At 36.3% G+C, this 20,177-nt stretch overlaps 2 protein-coding genes and 1 pseudogene across 5 annotated transcripts; 1 reads left to right on the top strand and 2 right to left on the bottom strand.

The window, feature by feature from the left end:
• Positions 1–4,208: 4,208 nt before the first annotated feature.
• LOC111804300 (hydroxycinnamoyl-CoA:piscidic acid hydroxycinnamoyltransferase-like) lies at positions 4,209–5,948 on the bottom strand (annotated as a pseudogene).
• Positions 5,949–12,257: 6,309 nt separating this feature from the next.
• Positions 12,258–15,344, top strand: LOC111804172 (glutamate dehydrogenase 1). 3 transcript variants are annotated; one of them, XM_087127790.1, is made up of 9 exons: positions 12,258–12,608; positions 12,872–13,056; positions 13,226–13,339; positions 13,550–13,771; positions 13,877–13,951; positions 14,032–14,148; positions 14,245–14,571; positions 14,650–14,736; positions 14,841–15,344. In XM_087127790.1, exons 2-9 carry the CDS (start codon positions 12,949–12,951, stop codon positions 15,024–15,026), a joined length of 1,236 nt encoding a protein of 411 aa, XP_086983916.1. In that variant the 5' UTR covers positions 12,258–12,608; positions 12,872–12,948; the 3' UTR covers positions 15,027–15,344. The 3 variants fall into 3 exon arrangements, with proteins under 3 accessions (XP_086983916.1, XP_023544654.1, XP_086983915.1); XM_023688886.2 differs by having other exon boundaries at positions 12,259–12,608; positions 12,920–13,056; XM_087127789.1 differs by lacking the exon at positions 12,258–12,608 and having other exon boundaries at positions 12,820–13,056.
• Positions 14,626–17,460, bottom strand: LOC111804173 (putative H/ACA ribonucleoprotein complex subunit 1-like protein 1). 2 transcript variants are annotated; one of them, XM_023688889.2, is made up of 5 exons: positions 17,221–17,460; positions 16,755–16,903; positions 16,547–16,662; positions 15,666–15,845; positions 14,626–15,105 (listed from the first exon to the last, which is right to left on the bottom strand). In XM_023688889.2, the coding sequence occupies exons 1-4, from the start codon at positions 17,369–17,371 to the stop codon at positions 15,677–15,679; spliced, it is 585 nt and encodes a 194-aa protein (XP_023544657.1). In that variant the 5' UTR covers positions 17,372–17,460; the 3' UTR covers positions 14,626–15,105; positions 15,666–15,676. The 2 variants fall into 2 exon arrangements, with proteins under 2 accessions (XP_023544657.1, XP_023544656.1); XM_023688888.2 differs by lacking the exon at positions 14,626–15,105 and having other exon boundaries at positions 15,512–15,845.
• Between the last annotated feature and the right edge of the window lie 2,717 nt (positions 17,461–20,177).

Genomic DNA, 20,177 nt, shown 5'->3' with positions numbered 1-20,177 from the left:
AACAATGTCCACCCCACTCGTTATTCGCTTCCACGGCAGACCTTCCAGCATCTTGCACGTGTTCGTCATTGACATCCTTAATTGGAACTAGATCTGAAGGCAACACTATTTCACTATTTCACTACTCATTTTGAAACACTTTTGATAGATAGTTTCATCCGACTTACTTTGTTCATGAATAATTTAGAGTTCGATATATATAGTTGTGGCTGAACGCTACTCAAATTGATATTGCAAAGTCTTACAACAAAGACTAATCGAGCCTTCATCTATGAAGAGATAGCTTCGAATCAAATTCTTTAGTTTGGATAATGGTTGCACTGTTTTCGTCAAAGAACTAGTAGTACAGACATTTTGTAGAAATATCATCTCTAGCATAAATGTTAGAAACAGTTAAATAATTTCATCGGTGGTCTTTCGTGTTTCAAACGAAATACTGAAATTAAAAAATAAAAATAAATACAAAATAATTTAAAATGGTGAAATGCAAGACAACATATTCTAACCTAAGACTAGAATTTAAATATACATCTACCCATGCACGTGTCATGGTTGCTGCTTGTGATGCAGTTGTCATCCGTACATGGGTGTCTTGTCTTTACCTGAAAAATGATGTGGCACACGACCTGAGTATTTCGAAGAATACTCAGTAAGTGACTCCACTATAGGGGCAACGCTAAATGCAAACACATGCAAATATGCTCTAGGGACCTATCTCTTTCTCATCTCATAGTAGGGGTGGCCTCCAGTCCGTACTACTATGGATGTGTGGTACTTCCTTACACACGACCCACACGTGCGAGCGTGAATCCCCAGGCGGCTCACACACTACCTGGACCCTCTCTGGTCAAGCTAGCTATCTGTAGCGACGTCTAGAGGTTAGCGGAACCCCTAGTGTCATGTTCCCCAGCAACACCCTCATCATCATATTATGCGCGTCTGCACTCATCATCATAAAGGGGAAGTGTCCTTATGCTTATGTTCACACAACATGCATAAGATCCCTCTAATTCTCATCTTAGCATCTCTTCTGACACAACTCTAGTCTCATCTCTTTGTTACACTTAGTAACACATGCTCGTTAGATATTTATATTAATATCATTTTTTTACTCTTATGGTTGAGTTCTAGGTCGATCTATCGATATGATGCAATATGACACTCATCATGATATATCATGCTTAATATGAAAACATCAACATATTAAGATAAACGTCATGCAAACACAACATACTCATCATAATGTCATTAAGTGCATCAAGTATGTCAAGTATGTCATACATCGTACTATAACTCAAGGTTGAACCCGGGGTGGATTGTGAGATCCCACATCGGTCGAACAGGGAAACGAAACATTTTCTATAAGGGTGAATTTTGTTAATATTATTTTTATTTATTCAAACATTATTAGAATCACGGTGATTCAGATGTTATCCTGGTTCATTCATGTGCTCCTCTTTTACTCGAGTGTCACGTCTTCCTTAACTAACAATGTGTTTGTATAATAAATATTTTACTTGTATGCTCATGATAAATTGGAGGCAAATTTCTCCGTCTTAGTTATCTTGCATTACTTATAATCTCGGAATCCTGTTATAAACGAAATGATGTCCAGGAATCCTGTTATACACTTCCACTGCAAACCTTCCGGCTTGCACTTTTTTGTCATTAACATCCTTAATTGGAACTAGATCGGAAGGAAACACTTCTCCACAGCTCATTTTAGAACACCCTTTGATAGATAGTTTCAACAAACTTACTTTGCTCGTGAATACTTTGAAGTTTGATATTTATAGTTGTAGCTGAACGCTACCTAAATTGATATAGTCAAATCAAATTCTTTAGTTTGGATAATGGTTGCATTGTTTTAGTCAAACAACATCGTATTTCATATTCTCATCTTGGTTCCTAGTAGCATGATCTTCATGTCATGATGCCACCCCAAGTTTCAAGATATCATTGGCCATCGTAGCACACTCAAACATGTTTATTGAGAATAGACCCATGTGTCGTTCATAGTATCGAGACATCCTGAATATCGATCCATCAATATTCTATCAAGGCATTGGACCCTCTCGTAGGGGTAAGTTTAAATTATTTTTATGTAAAACTAGGTAAGCTAATTTCTACCGTAGAATTCTAATTTATGATGTTGGACTCCGTTAAATAGCATTAAGGGGGGTCGTAGTAGCTTCGGCCTTGACCAACCAAGTAAGTGCTCCCACTGTTTGGTTATAATTGTGTGCTGATTGGTGGCACGTGTCTTATGCTCGTATATGTAAATTGTTATAAAATGAGATGTTCCGTGAGTGTTATGCTAGATGTGATAAATTGATATGTTTATGATATGATATATTGCGATGTAATAGGTTATGATGTAATATGTTGAAGGTCTACTCGGGTTATGTTATGTGACTGTTATGATATACGATACTGTATGATTGTGCATAATATGAATTGATACGTGCAAAGAAGTTATGTTATAGTATATGTGCAACATGAATGACCGTCTTAACCAATATGGGACATTTATCTATTTCTCTATTTCTTTTTATTGCAAAATTTTGGGTTATTACCGACGTTATATAGAGGATCACTGAGACTCCTTTAGAAGATAGACCAACTCACGGAGAATATTCCGGTAGAGATAGCTAAATAGGATGACCCACCTTCAGATATTCCTCGGTATGACTCACTAGATATACTCGGACTCCCTGGGCAACCTTTTTACGAATAGCTACCCCAATTAGACCATCCCATAACAATATCTAATGAACGGTGTAAATTGAGCTTAGTTCATGTTGGGCTCGACTAGCTACGGTGAAATATGTCCCTGCCTTATCATTATATATATATATATATATATATATATGATATCATGTTTTTAACAAAGTCTGGTCGAGTGTAATAACTTGATTTGGTAAATCTAATTGTGTCAAGGAGCATGCCACGATACGTTAATATTTTATTAATGATTTGAAAATAAGAATTAAATAAAAATAATCGACCAATTAAGAACATAGTTGTTGAAAGGTTATTATTTAATTTAATTTTTGATTTATTAGCTTGGAAAAATCCAAAATTAAGATGGCTTAGAAAATAAAATAAAGAAAAGGCATTATTAGCTCTTCTAAGATAATAAATAATTTGATAAATTTGAATTACTCAAATAATTTTAATGGACAAAATGTAAGAATTATTATATGAAACTGTCGAAAATTCGATATAACCGGTTGAATAATAAGACTTTTAGATCCAAAATATACAAGAGCTTCAAAACGTTAATCAACCTAAGAAAAAGTTTTGAAATGAATTACTTTGATGATTACGATCGAGAGTAAAAAAAATCGAATCGAGATGGTAGAACCAAATCGAACGGATGGAATTGAATAGGATCAGTAAGACACAAACGAGATCAAACCAACAAAAAGGAACTATAAAAAAAAAATTTAATCGAGATGATAGAACCAAATCGAACGGATGGAATTGAATAGGATCGGTCAGACAAAAACGAGATCAAATCGATTGGACCTAGCAACTCATAAAGAAAAAATTTGCAGTGACATGCATGATCGTTAGCTATTGCTATGAGATCCCATATTAGTTGGAGAGGAGAACGAAACATTTCTTATAAGAGTGTGAAAATCTCTCCCTAGTAGATGCATTTTAAAATCGTGAGACTGATAAGGATACGTAGTAGGCTAAAGCGGACAATATATGCCATGGGCTTGGACGGTTACAAATGATATCATAGCCAGATACTGGGTGGTATGCCAGCAAGAACGTTGACCCCCTAATATGGTGGATTGTGAGATCCCATGTTGGTCGAAGAGAAGAACGAAATATTTTTTATAAGGGTGTGGAAACTTCTCCCTATTAGACACGTTTTAAACCTGTGAGGTTAACGACGATACGTAACAAGCTAAATCGAACAATATCTGCGATTGGTGGGCTTGCGCACTACGCGTTCAAAAAGAAATAGAGAACCCGAGAGTTTACATTCAAAGTGGATAATATCAAATCGACGTGGATGTTCGTGGCTCTTAACGCTCACTTTCGATGTTTAACCACCTAAGCCGCCATAATTTTTCAATAATAAAATGACGTCATAAATTGATGCAAAAAGTGACTATAACAATCCATTATTATTGCATTAACAAAAACAAAAAATAAAAAACAACCCATGATAATACAATAATGACGTAATAATTCGTTTTAATTTATTTCATTAACGACAATAAAATCTCTCAATCTTCATAAAATAATCTCTTAAAATCATCCATGTGCTTCTTCTGCAGCCGTACGGCTATAACTAACCCTCCGTCGTTGTCCGGCGCCGGCATGATGAACGACTTCCCGTCGGCATTCAATGTCGCCGGTCCAACATAACACGGCGGCCCCCAGCCGAAGTCCGCCTCATACAACGGCAGCGACATCCAACTTCCCAAAGACAAATTGGGGTTGCCCCAAAATGGAGCTTCAACCTTAACTTTTGTGTGGTACGAGGTTCTAACCCAGCTGATGTCCTCTTGACTTGCTAGAAAGTCGAGTGCCGACCTCGCGTACTCGTCCGTGATCTTCCTTCCATGTTCCTTCTCGAATCTTTCTTGCGGCGTAGCTCAACGGTTGAGATATTAGATCGTTGAATTGACACTTTGGTGTCACGGCTACTAGGGTTGAGTTTCCGATGAAGTTGTTGGGAATTGGTGTTCGAAGTCGTCGTCGTACGTCCACGGCGACACGGACCATCGTCGGTTGAGAGTTGTCGTTGGTGTTACGGGCCTTGCATGCACATACCCACATATGGCCTGCAACTGACTCGTATCGAGTGTATGGTCGTGATGGTACCTCGTCGAGTCGAGTGACTGTGTTAGAATTTGCTCTCTTTTTGAGTTTTTCGACTTGTTCTTTGGAAAGTTTTAGCAACGTGACGGTGGATTCTTTCTTTCGCTCTTCCTGTTGGGAATATCATAACGTATTAGCTTAAACTGTTTACTAAAGTTCAAAATCTATAATAATTTATCCGTGGAATAAGTTAGGGTTCGATAATAAAGTTTAGGAAACTAGTCAGTGTTTTCTCCACTGTAAATACTCATATGCATACTATTTGCAGTATAATAAAAGAGAATTGAAAAGCTAAGTGCTTATAAGAGCTCTCTTCCCTCGAGTTTTTCTTTTAATTCTTTTACTTGTTTCGACATATTTCTATCGTGGGTCGAAATTCAACAATTATGAATTTAATATATATACTTTGGCATCCGAGCAACCTAAAAGAAATGGCGGGTTGTCGTATTCACGGTGGTCGAACCTCGGCGCCCGCAATGGCTTCTGCGGTTGCAGAACGCTCCGGTCATGAAATGGCTGGACAATACTCTCCACCGTCTTCTCCTTCCGTGCAATGCTCGCCCACGAGTTGATAAACGTAATCGCCGAGACCCCATCGACAAGAATGTGAGAAAGGCCGGTACCGATCACGATCCCGCCGCAGCTAAATCTTGTCACTTGAATAAAAAACACCGGCAGCTCCTCAATGGGAGTACTATAATCGACTTTCGGAGCGAGCTCTCGAAGAGCATCAGTGGGAGAGAAATCGCCATAATCGTCGAGCGTGGCGGTAGAGGAGGCTTCAATGAGCTGAGCTCCGGCGCTGCAGCAATGAAGCTCAAGACGGCCTCCACCGATCCAGTGGAGGCGGCCAGCAAGAGGGTAGTAAGGGACGAGCATTTGGGAGAGGGAGTTTCTCAAGGACTCGACGACGGCGGAGGTGGCGACAGCGGGGGATCGGTAGACATAGACGGTGGGGGAGTGAGTCCATGGCTTGATTTGGTCGCTCTCGGAGAAGGAGAGGGTGGCAATGGGAGTAGGGTGGGCGGGGAAGACGGTGGTGGAAGAATGAATGGTTAAGGAAGCCATTGATAGTCTTAGTGCACATAAACTTCAAGCTCCAATTCTACACCATATATAGAGATGTGGCCAGCTCTAAGGGTGATTCCCATTGTTTCTTTACTATTTAATTCATTTAAAAAAAATTAAAATTTTAAGGTCAACAGACCCGACCCCGAGTGTCATGAGTGACATAATCATCATCATAGTGTACGCATCTGTACTCATGATCATAAATGAGAAGGTTTCTCGATGTACATGAACACACAAAATGCTTGAGGTCCCGGTAGTTTTCATCTTTAAATCATTTTTATGACACAACCCTATACATCTTTCACGCATTACTTTAAGTAACGTGCACGCATTGACGTTCATACATTTATCATCATTAACATTAACTAGGGTTGTGTCTTTAAAAACCCGTTGTCATAGTGCATCGTGACATTTAATACATGCCCATCATCCTAATATGAAACATCATCATATGTCTTACATCATCTTGTTATCATGCATCATCATCATGTCAACATCGTGTACATCATCACATCATCATTTAACGTCACTAGGTCATCATATAACATCATCACATCATCATTTAACGTCATCATGTCACCATATAACATAATCACATCATCATTTAACGTCGTCACGTCACCATATAACATAATCATATCACACATCATTATATAACATCATCATATCACACATCATTATATAACATCATCACATCATCATATAACATAAAGCATAAATGACACATGCAAGGGTCATTGGGCACGTGTTGTCATACATAAAACAAGTCTTTCAATCGAGCCGATAGTAAGACCACTTACCTAATTAGCTTAAACTGGTGTCATCGATCTATCTTTAATGAAAGTCTGATTTTGTCTTTTAAAATTCAAGTCTACCTATGCCATGACATCAATTTCAATTTAAAATCCAACACCTCCCCTTGATCGAGGCTCGACTCCAAGGAGTCTTAGTCATTTTTGACCTCCCCTCGAACAAAGCACACCTCCCCTTAATCGAGGCTCGACTCCTTTGGAGTCTTAGTCCTTTTTTACTGCCTTCGTACCTTTAAGGAGGCTAGACCTCATACCAATGAGAAGAGTATTCTTTGTTTATAAACCCATCATCATTTCCTAAATTAGCGGTTGTGGGACTTTCATCATCCAACACTTCCCCTTAATCGAGACTCGACTCCAAGGAGTCTTAGTCATTTTTTACTACCTTCGTAGCTTCAAGGAGACTTGACTTCATTTTTTTTTTTTGGAATCCTTTGTTCGACATTTGAGAATTTACCAATCTATTGGCACGACTAAGTTTAGGGCATGGCTCTGATACCATATTAGACGAACACAACTCTCTCCAATGGTATGATATTGTCCACTTTGAGGATAAGCTCTCATGACTTTGATTTGGGCTTCTCCAAAAGGCCTCGTATCAATGGACAAGAGTATTGTTTGTTTATAAACCAATGATCATTCCCTAAATTAGCAGATTTGGGACTTTCATCCTCCAACAAATGCTACCTTAAACTTTTTAAAAATTTCAAAAATACTTTTAAACATCTTTAAAAAAATTAAAAATATAATTACTGACAGAAATCATTAGTACCCGTTTCAAAAATACTCATGAATATTAATTTTTTAAAAATTATTTATGAGGTGTAATAGACAGTTTAAAAAGTTGGAGATTACTAATAAAAAATTTTAAAGTTCAAGAATATTTTTGAAACACTATTAAAAGTAATATATATATATATATATATATATATATATATATATATATATATATATATATATTAAAAGTAAATTAGTAAAAAATTAGAGGTATTTTTTTAAGATAAAATACAGAATTTATAGATATTTTTATTAATTTAACCTCTTTTTTTTTAATCGGTGTATTTTAGCTTTCATACTTTTAAATATTTAAATTTAATATTTTTAATTATTAAAATAATAATAAAAATAAATAAATAAATAAATAAAAACTTGCGTAGCCGCCTCATCATCTCAATTATTTTGCTAAATGGCAGCCTATGCTCCACGAATTTATTTTATAATAAATATATTAAAAAAAAAACAATAATTATAATAAAAAAAAATTAAAAGCTAAAATCATTAATTATTTATTATTCAAAGTAGTTGGTATAGGTATTAAAAAAAAAAAAGAATAAAGTTACTTATTATTTATTTATTCCATATATTTTGAATTTTGTTTATTTGACGTGTTCGTGAAGTTAATTTTGATCGAGTACAATATTTTGAATTAGTCGATCGAGTCAAGTTAGGAAATATGTCACGAATTGTCAGGACTCTATTAACGATTAAGAACGCAGTTGGTTGTATCACGAGAAAAAGAAAAAAAATTTATTTATTTTTTTATTTATTAGCTTGGTAAAATCCAAAATTAAGATGACTTAATTTCCCTTGAGATAAAATAAAATAAATAAAAGGCATTTTAAGGGGACTCCACATGGCTTGGAAGATATAGTTAGTGTATATTATTAAAGATTGAAAAATAATTAATGTTTTAATCATACAATAAAATTATAATATATGATGGTAGGTTGTGATTATTGAAGAGGTCGTTTGTTGTTACAAAGTATAAAAATATTCAGTAAGTAACCTACTTGTAGTGTATGTCTCGTACGCTACGTGAGGACAAAGACTAGGTTCTCTAGTTATACATGCTTTTATAGGATTTCGAAACCTCTATTTTTGGGTATCTCATGTTCTCGCCCTATATGAGTCTTCGTTGATTCACCGTGTAACGGCCCAAATCCACCGCTAACAGATATTGTCCTCTTTGGGTTTTCTCTTTCGGGCTTCACCTCAAGGCTTCCACCCCATTTGGGGCCAGCGTCCTCGCTGACACTCTTTCCTTCCTCCCATCGATGTGGGACCTGTTAATATGGTTAAGTCCAACCAATGTATGAGTAACTATATTTAAGTTAAGAAAATGATTTAGGATTTTAGGAATAAATTTAGGAAAATAACGTAGAGATTTTAGGAATAAATTTAGGCAAATGATTTTAGTTACTTCAGAAAAAAAAAAAAAGTTTGAGAAATTTTCGGAATGGATTACTTATGGTCCAGTATAAAGTAGGACCGCCCCCAAATCCACCCCGGTTGGGACCCAGCGTCCTTACTAATCCACCCCCTTTGGGTGGGCCTTAATAAAGTGTGCGAGTGTTTCCATAGAGGGTTGTGTTCAACAGGACCACCCCCAAATCCACCCCCTTTGGGACCCAACGTCCTTACTGGCACACCGCGTGTGCGAGTGTTTCCCATAGAAGGTTGTGTTCAACAGGACCGCCCCCAAATCCACCCCCTTTGGGACCCAGAGTCCTTACTGGCACACCGCCTTGACTCTACCCCCCCCCCCCCCCTTCGGGGAATAGCGAGAAGGTTGGCACAACGTACGATGTTTAGCTCTGATACCATTTGTAACGCCCCAGATCCATCGCTAGCAGATATTGTCCTCTTTGGGCTTTCTCTTTCGTGCTTACCCATAAGGCTTTAAAACACATCTATTAAGGGAAGGTTTCCACACCCTTATAAATGGTGGTTTGTTTTCCTCCCCAACCAATGTGGAACATCACACACCGAATCTATTTTCACACATGATACCTCTAACATAATCAATCTCGAAGTATTATCCTATCAATATCAACTTCTAGTCAAGCTAGGTACGAATGTGGACCCCTATTAATCCTTGTCAATATATTTCGAATAGTCTCCACACTAAATAGTAAATCATTGGGAGTTACTACTCCATCTCTCGGCAACATCATATGGACCCTTTTCAATCACGATGAGTTGACAGGTCCCCCACCTGTCCCCACATGACAACCACGTGATACTAATTATAAGTTTTAGCACCCGGTGTAGTAAAGACGATCTAAATTCGTATCATATTCATAACTTCTCTTACTCGATGTACTGTCTAATTTATTCATTCCTTAAGGACTTACTTAAAGATGTAATTTTTCATACGTCATATTCTAATGATGCAAGAAATCATGATCATTTATCATTTTCTAATAGACCCGTTTTATCATAGAGAGACCGTAAATCATGGTTTCATGATATTAGTCGTAAATTTTTTTTATCCCAACCGTTCAAACATATCATAAGCAATCGTGTCCAATTCAGTCCTACATGCTTACTTCGAAAAGAAAATTTGAAATGACTACGTACGATTCTCACACACCATTCCAATACATAATCACAAAGAAAACAAATCGAGTACTCCAAACATTTAAAAAAAAATAACCAAGTAGTCAACAAACGATAAATACCCGAGAACCCAAAAATCATAGTTCATAAATATCTTTAAAGCTTTTAATTATATACGTGATAGGTGTTAAGTTTTGAGACCAAATGGACCGTTTAGGTTGAATTATAAACTTATTTGGATTGAGTTTGATTCAAATAAATAAAAATTTTATGAATTACATTGGTTCCCGAATTTACTGAAATAAAACAAGATTGAGTGATTAAACTCCCTCAAATTTATTGTTAATTTTAAATAATAATGTATTTCCTTATTTTTATTTAATTTCATAATTTTTTTAAAAAAATAATTTTTAACTATTCCAAAGGTAATTTTTCATATTATAAATTGAGAATGAATTACAAATTTTAATTAAATATTTAAAAATAAATAGATATTATACGAGTTAACATTTTAGTTTTATTAAAAATAAAATTTTGAATAAATATTTCAATCCAACCCAACCTACAAAATTTATGGTCTGACTTGTATTATTTAATAAGGGTTGTTTTAGTTGAAAATTTTACCTCCCGAACAATTAAATTAAGTATAGAAAATGATCCAACCTGACCTAACTCAACCCACGAACACTTCTACTAAATAAATACAAACCAAAATTTAGAAACTAAATTTGTGATCAGCTAGGCATTCGAGTACAAATATTTAACCCTGTACCAAAGGATTATGACCTCGAATGTACAAAATATTATCGTATGATATTCTAAGTCCTTATCTAAAAGAATATAGTTTTCCGTCCGGTTCAATTCATTAAGTGAAAACTGATTTGTTTTCGGTCGTATATAGTGCTTATCTGATCTTTAACGATTTAATTTTAAGTTTAAAAGCACCTAATATCCTTCTTAAACACTTATAATACTCGAACATTTTTAAGAAAAAATGCAAAAGAACGAACTATGTGATAAAGTTAAAAGACGGGCCAAATTGGACAAGGTAGCTGATGAACATATTCTTATTCTTTTGTGCAGCCTTTTGGGATGGGGTACATATCTACTCGAATGGAACTTATTCCAACATCTATCACCCATAGATATCATCCACTTTGTATTGCTCCTCGTATAAAGAGCTAAAATTGCTCCTCCTGTACAGAGCTAAAGAGAGGTTGACAAATGTTAGATAACATGAAAATCAATAATATTATAACGTGAAAATCAACTCAACTCAATAATATCCACTTTATTATTAGAGATGACAAAATTTCTTGCAAGTTCGGTCCAAAGAAATTCCACTTCCTCGTAAATTTATTTTGAATCGGGATCATTTTGCATAACTTTATCTTAGTTTTGTTGCGGGAGCAACGCTATTCTCCACTTTTAATTGGTCAAAATATGGCGTCCTGGAGTTTATCCTGGAGTTTATGGTTAACCGATATTGGCTTAGAGAAGACAATATGATAATTAATTGAGAAGAATGCACCAACTCTTGCTCACAATAGTCGAGTCCCTACAATACCACACCTATACCTCTTAGCTTGTCACCAAAATGCTTAACCAATCCCAAAATTCTCGCAGATAAAACTCGTTTATTCAAATGATCACAAATCCTAAAGACACAAGGTTTAATCTCGTAGGTAAAACCCGTCTATTCAGATAACCAACATATGCATCAAAATATTCATAGAATAATACATGTTGTTTAGTTTTCTAAGCTTGTTCCTCCTTTTGTCACTAAAAGTCCTAAACTGAACGATGCTTCAATAATCATCATACAAATGCAAGCTCGAAACTATATAGTTCCTTGAGTCGAAAGAAAATACAATATCATACTAATATGCAAATGTAATAACAATCATTTCAATGAGTCAGACGTAATATGCACTGCATCATAAACAAAAAGCAAGCGAAGAAGATGCATCTAATTGAGACACAAGTGAGAGAAAGTGGTAAATGTCTTTAAAAAACCAATCATAATCACATTAGCAGGCTAGAAATGAGCATCAGAAGAGCAGAAAGAGCATAATAGAGGGAATCTGATTTGGAACTCACTCACTAAGCTATAGAAAGAAAAGGAGAAAGAAAGGCTGTGAGTGAGTGCAGAGAGGCAAATGGGCGTGTGAGTTTGCGTTATATGCTTATATTCTCATATTCACATTCTCATCACTCAAAATCTGCATATTGTCTCTGCAATTTGATATGGATTTGGCAGAGATTGGTGGAGTAGAAGGATAATTCTTTTGGGGATTGGAATCTGATTCTTCCACTTGTTGTGTTCGTGTTGGGTTTTGGTGTTTATAAATGGATACCTAGGAGGGTAAGTTCATAGTTCATCAAAACCCACTGTTCTGATCTTCTGTATTTCAACTTTTTCGACCACATTTCCTTTCTGTGAAGGCCTAGCTTCAGCTCTTCCATTTTTGTCTCTCCCTATCTCTAAAGCTAAATAACTCAAATCCCACTGTGTTTGTTTTTCTTGGAGATAACACTCAGGTCAGCTCTCTCTTTCTCTCTCTCTCTCTCTATATATATATATATGAGACAGAGTTTCCATTCAAATATGAGTAAACAAATCGCCTAAGGTTTCTCTGTTCTCAAATGGAGAGCATTTAATATTAGAAGAAGAATAATCTTCATCCATATTTCTGATCTCTTAGCTTTCACTCTGTTTTAATACTTTATTATTAAGTATTTTTCCTGTCTCAATATTCTTCTTTATCTTCTTTGTTCTTTTCTTTTTTCATTTTGCTATGAAGTCCAAGATTCCATTCCACTGAGTGGTTTGTTGTTGTTATACAAAGCAGCTGCGGATTACTCTTTCGAGAATACGACCATGAACGCACTAGCAGCAACAAACAGAAACTTCAAGCTTGCTGCTAGACTTCTCGGTCTCGACTCAAAGCTCGAAAAGAGCTTGCTCATTCCATTTAGAGAAATCAAGGCTTGGTTCTTCTCATTTCTTCTATTCAAGATATTTGTTTCAATTGGGATGGATGCTTTTATAGTTCCTTAGTTTTCTGTTTCTTTTTAATCTCTTCTTTTTGAGAGTTCATATCTTGAACAATAATAATAGTCTATAGTTTCTGCTAAAACTCTTCTGAATATGACAGGTTGAGTGTACCATACCCAAAGATGATGGCACATTGGCATCCTTTGTTGGTTTCAGGGTCCAGCATGACAATGCAAGAGGCCCCATGAAGGGAGGGATCAGATATCACCCAGAGGTTGGTAGTTTTTCTTATTATCTAGAGTCTCTTTTCTACAATAATCTAAGTTTCAAGGGCCCATTCCTTGCATTTTGCTCATGGTCTACTCTCCACTAATCTCTGGGAAGCCTTCACCCACTCCTATGACAACACTGAGAGCTAACAAAAAAGTTTACTAGGGGTAAATGCTCCGACATATTTAAGAAAGCAATATACCTTCCAATGCAGGTTGACCCTGATGAGGTAAATGCTTTGGCACAATTGATGACATGGAAGACAGCGGTCGCAAATATACCATACGGTGGAGCGAAGGGCGGGATAGGATGTGATCCTGGATTATTAAGTATATCGGAGCTGGAACGTCTTACCAGAGTTTTCACTCAAAAGATACATGATCTTGTTGGTGTCCACACCGATGTTCCAGCACCAGATATGGGAACGGGTCCACAGGTTGACTACATATACACAATCAAACTTAGTTTCTAGTAGTTGAATTATTTTACTGTTCAAGTTTCAACTTTCCTCCCTCCTAATTGTGTGTGTTGATTTCAACAGACAATGGCATGGATCCTAGATGAGTATTCCAAGTTTCATGGCTACTCACCAGCGATCGTAACAGGGAAACCTATCGTAAGTGACTTATAAGGCTCAACTCATCTCCATAGATTACTATTAAAGCAACTAATCAAAGTTGACTATCACCAAACTAGGATCTGGGTGGATCTCTGGGCAGAGATGCAGCAACAGGGCGAGGCGTGTTGTATGCAACAGAGGCCTTATTAAATGAGTATGGAAAGAGCATATCTGGTCAAAGATTTGTCATTCAGGCACACTTTTTTTACCTTTCTGCTACAATTTCTCGTTCAAGCTAACCTTCATATATACTACAACATGCTAAGTGAAAATACGGGCTGCTATGTTAGGGTTTTGGCAATGTGGGGTCGTGGGCAGCACGACTGATCAATGAAAATGGAGGAAAGATCGTAGCAATAAGCGATGTGACAGGAGCAATAAAGAATGACAATGGGATAGATATTCCAAGCTTACTAAAATATGCAAAAGAACACAAAGGTGTGAAAGGTTTTGATGGGGGAAATCCAATTGATCCCCAGTCTATTTTGGTTGAAGACTGTGACATATTGATACCAGCAGCCCTTGGAGGCGTCATCAACAAGGAAAATGCCAATGAAATCAAAGCTAAGTTCATAATAGAAGCAGCCAATCACCCAGCAGACCCAGAGGCCGATGAGGTGAGCACATAAATGAACATCAAGCTAAATGAAGATAGAAGCAAAAACTAGATATTCATAATCTTTTGTCATCTGTAGATATTGGCGAGGAAAGGAGTTGTCATTCTACCAGATATTTATGCAAATTCAGGGGGAGTTACAGTTAGCTACTTCGAGTGGGTTCAGGTACCAGCCCTTTTGTTCATTCATTCACTAACTCCTTTCAGAAAGAGACAACAGATACACACATATGATATATAACTCAATTGAAACAAACAATACAAATACAGAACATCCAAGGTTTCATGTGGGAGGAAGAGAAGGTAAACAATGAACTGAAGACTTACATGACGAAGGGCTTCAAAGATGTGAAGGAGATGTGCAAGACCCATAATTGTGACCTCCGCATGGGAGCTTTTACACTTGGAGTCAACCGAGTCGCCAGAGCCACTGTGTTGAGGGGTTGGGAAGCCTAAGCAACTGCTTCTCTCAGGTCTGAATAAATGGGGAGATGCTCCACTCCCTCACCTTAGTGCTGCTTCCTTTCCTGCTGTCCTGCATACAACGACCACTTTTTCATAGCGTTAGTTATTTTTATTGGACAAGCATGCAAGAACTGCCATCTCAGCTCTAAAAAATGCCAAATAAATGGCGTAGTTTTGCTTCCTCCTGATACCTATTGATAGGAGATTTAAGGATTGATTTCGGATGAGAGGAGTCCTCTCTAGGCTTCAGCCATTCACTTGGCTTACCAACATCTTGACAGTAAAAGAAATGAGAACAGTTTTCAAACAGTACTGTAGAACTATATGGACAATAGTCATCTTTCTTCTGTTCAAAACACGCAACACTAAGAAATTCAGCAATAAGAGAAAAACGACATCAAAATTTCATAATCCACAAACTCGATCCATATATTATATGGAGGCACAGACTAGAAAATTTCAGTTGCACTGATTAGTAAGACATTAAAATTAGCGGTAGAATTAAATTGGGTAGTAGATTCAATAAAGAGAAGTTGAATTCCAAACAAAATACAGTACTAACAAAAGACTCTAGCAAACGCTTCCCAAAATGACATTGCAAATGGAAAATTGATAAAATTATAGTATTACATAATGCTAATTTAGTATCTTCCTCTACCCCTAAAGCCACCACCACGGCCACCACCTCTTGGAGGGCCACCTCTGCCACCTCTTGGACCGCCCCTTCCACGAAAGCCACCAGCCCCACGGCCACCTCTGCCGCCACCTCTGCCCCCACCACGACCTCCACCTCTAGCGGCAAACTGTCCCCTGAAATAATGAACAGACATAATGAGTTATTTCTATACAGAATCTAACACAAAAACTGTGAAGCATTGCTCAGTAGTTCTTTGATTCTTTCAATTTTAAAAAAGTTATGAAACCTTCTATCAGTGTGAAACATAACAGATGAATGGTGATCGACTACCAATATTTGGATACTGAATAGAAAAAGGAGCCAATATGGGCAAATCACAGAAGCAGCCAGCGTGGTAAATTCGCAGGAAACTAAATTGTTTATCTCATGTACACAATCCACTGAAGACTAACAGCAGACCACATAATATGAAGCTATGTTGTTCGTTTGGATTATGAAAATTTGGAATCATATAGAGGAACTAGGTATTAAACACACAATTTAAAACAACAAATAAAATAAAACAAACTGGCATGAACCTAGCAACCCTATTTTCAGTCACCCGTGATTTTACTCAGTCTGGATGCCCAAATTTCAATTATAATAGAATCTTTCACTTAACCACCTCTTCTTCATTCAAGATTCAATACAATCAAAGATAAATACCATGCTAATTTGAATTTATATCCAAGCCTTACTCCCGAACAATAATCATTAGACGTGCAGTCAAAACATAAAACTAAGTTTTCTAAAACCACTCAATACAAACGGACATAAGCAATCACTTGAGAAAAAAAGACCTCAGTGGAGGTGGGGGGAGAGATGGATTACGTACTTCGGCTGTGGGAGGAATCTAGCGAGAGGTAAAAGTTTAGCTGGATCAATATAAAATTTATCCCCAGAAGAATATGAGGTGGCGACAATTCCTTCCATCATTTTGATCGAGAAATACTGCAATCAGGTTTAAAAAAACAATGATTTATCACATATCAAAACTGTATCCAAAACTAAACAACTAACAAAATCAAGGCCAGTGGACTCACGGATTCATTGATGGGGCCGAAAATCTCATCAACTTTACCTATCTGGGTCTTATTCTGAAGATAGATAGGGGCATTAAAGAAAGGAATTTTCTCATTTGTGAGCTTTGTGACTGCATCTCCCTCACATGCGTGAAGGAAAGAAGAAACCTCTGTAACAGAAAAAAGCAATGTAGTGATAAATAAAGTAGAACAAAGTAGGGAAAACAGGGAGTAAATGTAACAAAACAATCCTAGAGAAAAATAGACATAGCTTGTGTGTATTAAAATTTAAATTGCTAGAGAAAAAGGAAAATTTCAGAAACAAAATCCATTGTTTATGCCGATTATACAAACAAAAATACCAGTAACATTCTAAATAGTCCAAGGGAACATCGCATTGTAACTAAAACTATTTCATTAAACACCTACAGCAAATATCCTAGTAGCAAAGAAGCAAAAGATTGAAGAAGTAATGGAAGATACGAACCAACGACTTCAGATGGAGGACCCTCATCACGAAAACCTCCGCCGCCACGACCACCAAAGCGGCCACCTCCCCTGCCTCGACCGCCTCCTCTACCACCGAAACCACCGTCACGGCCGCCCCGGAAGCCACCGCCGCCTCTTGGTGGTCGCATTCTTCTACTCCAGCTATGAGAAAACGAGAGAGCTTTTCTTAATAATCGGAGTAGGGTCGCTTCAAAAATCTCGGTTAGGGTTTACCGGGGTTTTTAGGGTTTATATAGGGTGTGAAATTGACCCCTTCTTCTCTTTCCTTTTCTTTTTCCCTTTATCTTTTCCTTATTTTTTAAAAAATAAATTATCAAAAATACTCTATCAAGTCAGTTTTAATTAATATTGTAAATTTGAAATTTGTTTTAAAATAATTTTAATAAATCTTTTATATTAAATTTATAAATAAAAAAATTTGTATTTAATTATGTGAATAAATTAAAGCATAATAAAATAACAAGAATAGTAAAGTTTTATCTAACGTGGTTAGAACAAGCATGGGTCATGGGCACTATGTCCTGACCAACCATGATTGGAGCATCCGACACGTGGCCACAGACAATATGTCTTAGACAAGCATGACCTTGACATCCTCTTTCACTCAATTGTTTGATGTCTCTGTCAACTAACTCTTTACAAGCTCAGTAATGTAAGATGAGGTTGACTTCAGGTCTCTCGGTGTGCTTCCAATCTGCCAGGAACTGTTGAAAATCACTTTTTGGTTCGTCGACTCTTCACGTTTTCTTTGTCGGTGTCTCTCCTACTTTCTTCACTGTGTAGAAGAAGCAGTATATATATATATATATATTTAAAGCAAAACTGTGAAGTTCTATTATCCATTGTATGAAAATACAAGGTTATTACGGTAATATTGAATAGTATGTTGTTGACATACAAAATGATCATGTTCGAGTAATATCCTAAAGAGTCTATTGTATATGGATAAGGATAGGTGTCTTATCCTAGTATACGATCCACTTTATAATTGTTACAAATGATTTGATCCAAATTGTTCATGTGGAGACACGATGATCATATGTGACTCGATCTTAATCTTGAGTAAGTTAGGAACACCTGCCTATGAGGGATTGTCCTTTAATTTGCATGGGTGAGAATATCTCTTGTAGCCGATTCAATATGCCTACCATTTTGGGACTTGACCAAATAAGAAATTACGAACATAATATCACAAGATGGAGTCCGCTCCTTTCCTTATAAAAAAAAATGTAGATGAGTTGTTTTCTTAAGTGTAGATTTTAGGACTTACCATTAATCTACTGGCCCGAGAGGGACTTAGTTTATGATTGAATCATAAACAAATTGTTGAAAAAACAACGGTACTTAAAGTGAAAGAGTTAATTATAGGGGTAAAACGAACTTTTGACTATAATTATGAACAACTCGTGAAGGATTACTTATTTGCAGTGATTATATTAATAGACATAACTTGTCTTACAATGCATAAGAGTGTAACTCTAGATCTATAACAGAGTGACCTGTATTTATTGAATGAAAATTGATTAATTAAAGAGTTTAATTAATTAATTTTTGTATACGGAAGCTTATAATTTATAGGTCCATCACTTAATTTAATTGAAATAAAACTTCAAATTAATATTTAATATATTAAAAATATAATTATATTTATGTATTAAATACATTAAATATTAAAATAATTAATACGATCGGATTTAAATTAGTTAAATATATATTGGGATATCTTATAACATTTAAATATGATTTGAATAAAATATTATATTTTAATATATTAGATATTCAAATATATTATTTGAAAAAAGATTATTAAAGAGTCCTCGTAAACGACCCTTGGTTGAGCCAAAATATCTATCATATTATCGATCCTGTCGATTTTAGTGGCAATTTCATTCATACGAGATTCCAAAAGCTTCATTCCATTAATATTCAAGTAGAGTAACTGATTTTCGATCTCTACCAATCAATCAGCCCGAGACTTGCCACTTGTTTTGCAGCAAACATGTTTATGTACTACGATTGTACTGCACTTATTCTAAACCAGTGAACAAACCAGTCGTACGAAAGTCAAACTTTGTGGACAACCTTTACGCATGGTCGAGCCTAGGGTCATGTTTCAAAGAAATGTTTTAAAAAACGTGAGCGAGTAAATGTATTGAAACCAATTTGAAAGGAATTAGTGTTAGATAAGTTTTAGCCAATTTTGGTAACCGATTATACACCTCCGTATTGACACGACATGAATATTAAAAACTTATTAAGTACTAATAGTTTACATTCATTCGTGAGGGGACTCCTAATGGATTGAAAATCATATCATATTAACGAGTCCTTCCATTTTGCAAATAAGACATATCTTCTCTAGGCAAATTTTTTTAAACAATACCTTTATTTTCATGTCTTCCTGCTACCTTATCGCCTACTTTGATTTCACGTTTCTGTGAAATATATAAACAAATCATTTCTGGATTATAACTCGAACCTCCTTTTTTCTGGATCCATCTCACATCAATAACTCGACTCCTACCGTCAATAGGTAGTTTTAGACAAGTTTCTTTTGAAATGGATATCTGAATGCCAAGTATGGCTCGTAATAATCTATCTTCGGGGGCATACAATCAAAAATTAACATTTTGAACTTTTTTGTCACAATCGCACTTTGATGGCAGCGGACTTGCAATTGTGCGACACTCACTTCGCAGGAAGAGCCCACACCTACTCAAGATATCTAGTCTCATAGGAGACGAACATAGCTACTCAAGTTACAAACCTAACTCAAATACCAGTTACTTAAGTAAGGTAGCTTGCTCCTAAAAGCAGGAACGAGACAACTCCAAGGAACCTCCGATTGCACATGAGTTCCATAGCACTAGCTGCCTAAACTCAACAGCCAAGAACAACTACGAGTTCCATAGCACTAGCTGCCTAAACTCAACA

Source organism: Cucurbita pepo, chromosome 10 (genome assembly GCF_057944985.1).
Source record: "Cucurbita pepo subsp. pepo isolate OVF chromosome 10, ASM5794498v1, whole genome shotgun sequence".
Classification (NCBI taxonomy): domain Eukaryota; kingdom Viridiplantae; phylum Streptophyta; class Magnoliopsida; order Cucurbitales; family Cucurbitaceae; genus Cucurbita; species Cucurbita pepo.
The sequence above is the reverse complement of the archived record's forward strand: the minus strand, read 5'-3'. Positions and strand labels throughout refer to the sequence as shown.

Bases quoted from the DNA above. Each gene is read 5' to 3' on its own strand.
- LOC111804173 (XM_023688889.2), bottom strand. From the start codon at position 17,371: ATGCGACCACCAAGAGGCGGCGGTGGCTTCCGGGGCGGCCGTGACGGT. The intron at 16,904-17,220 runs GTTCGTATCTTC...TTTCTGTTACAG, and splicing joins TCCTCCATCTGAAGTCGTTG to AGGTTTCTTCTTTCCTTCAC. The intron at 16,663-16,754 runs GTGAGTCCACTG...ACCTGATTGCAG, and splicing joins TCGGCCCCATCAATGAATCC to TATTTCTCGATCAAAATGAT.
- LOC111804172 (XM_087127790.1), top strand. From the start codon at position 12,949: ATGAACGCACTAGCAGCAACAAACAGAAACTTCAAGCTTGCTGCTAGA. The intron at 13,952-14,031 runs GTAAGTGACTTA...TCACCAAACTAG, and splicing joins TCGTAACAGGGAAACCTATC to GATCTGGGTGGATCTCTGGG. The intron at 14,737-14,840 runs GTACCAGCCCTT...ATACAAATACAG, and splicing joins GCTACTTCGAGTGGGTTCAG to AACATCCAAGGTTTCATGTG.